Genomic DNA, 938 nt, shown 5'->3' on the forward strand with positions numbered 1-938 from the left:
CCTGGTGGTGGTGCAGGTGGTGGTGGTCCCTGGGGAGACCTAGTTAGGCGAGGTGCTGGTGGTGCCGGTGGAGGTTTAGAAGACCTTGGTGCGCGGTTGGGGGCTGGAGGACCATGTGGCCCCTGTACTTCGCCGTTGCAAGCGACCTGGAGAAAGTTGTTCAACAGTTAACAATGCTCGTCGACAGCGCTGTCGACTTTAGTGACCGATGTTGGTACTCACCACAGCGCATAGCGCCGCCACCAGAATGAGGAAGGCCCTCATGGTTGCTGATACTTCCTTAGCGGTGGAATCAACTTTTTATACCTAGCTGGGTGTTAGAAAATCGTGACCCAACTCATGTCGTGACCGTATCTTAGCACGTCTCAGACTGCTGGCCGAGCGTGTGAGATTCGTGACATTTATGAGTCACGACGTTCGACGGGGACACACGTTATTGAAAGGTTTGGACAGGGAAGTGTCAAGTTCGACTTGTTCTGCTTTGTGGTCCAACACTTGCTTGCAATGTGTAAATTTACAGCCTAACAAGTACAAGTGGCGTGGTTAACAGGTAGAACTAATTCTAATTTAGACTAAATACTAATTCGGTCTAACCTAAAAGAATTTAGACCTATTATTGAAAGTATTGTAAGAACATTTCGATGCGTCCTAACAAGATCCTACCTGCGGCGCGCCGAATACACACAAGCCGATCTGTAACGCTCCGAATACACAAAAGCCTAGTGCGACCGTTGCAGGTCGGCTTGTGTATATCCGGTGCACCGCAGATAGGCTCTTGTTAGGACGCGTCAATTTTTATGTTGTCCCCTAAAAACGTAAACTGAGATCTACTTGTTGCGGCTTGTTCGTCCTTTTGGTAGACTTTGTCCTGCTTTCTTGTTTTAAAGTGATCATCCCTGTTTTTGGCTGAGTGATAGCGAAGCCTATTACTCCAGTGA

The 938-nt window shown here is 48.4% G+C and overlaps 2 protein-coding genes across 2 annotated transcripts in view; both read right to left on the reverse strand.

The window, feature by feature from the left end:
* Window positions 1-268, reverse strand: part of LOC127749483 (uncharacterized) — a 10,583-nt gene extending 10,315 nt beyond the window's left edge. The window contains exons 1-2 of the mRNA XM_052267719.1: window positions 223-268; window positions 17-146 (exon numbers count right to left, since the gene is read on the reverse strand). Of these exons, the coding sequence (XP_052123679.1) occupies window positions 17-146; window positions 223-264 (172 nt within the window). The 5' untranslated portion in view covers window positions 265-268. The remainder of the gene's footprint in view (window positions 1-16; window positions 147-222) is intronic.
* Window positions 1-938, reverse strand: part of LOC113212756 (teneurin-a-like) — a 495,982-nt gene that overhangs the window by 297,843 nt on the left and 197,201 nt on the right. The gene's annotated exons all lie outside the window — the stretch shown is intronic.

The sequence above is a fragment of the Frankliniella occidentalis genome, unplaced genomic scaffold (genome assembly GCF_000697945.3).
Source record: "Frankliniella occidentalis isolate FOCC.00 unplaced genomic scaffold, Focc_3.1 Scaffold58, whole genome shotgun sequence".
In the NCBI taxonomy this organism is placed as follows: domain Eukaryota; kingdom Metazoa; phylum Arthropoda; class Insecta; order Thysanoptera; family Thripidae; genus Frankliniella; species Frankliniella occidentalis.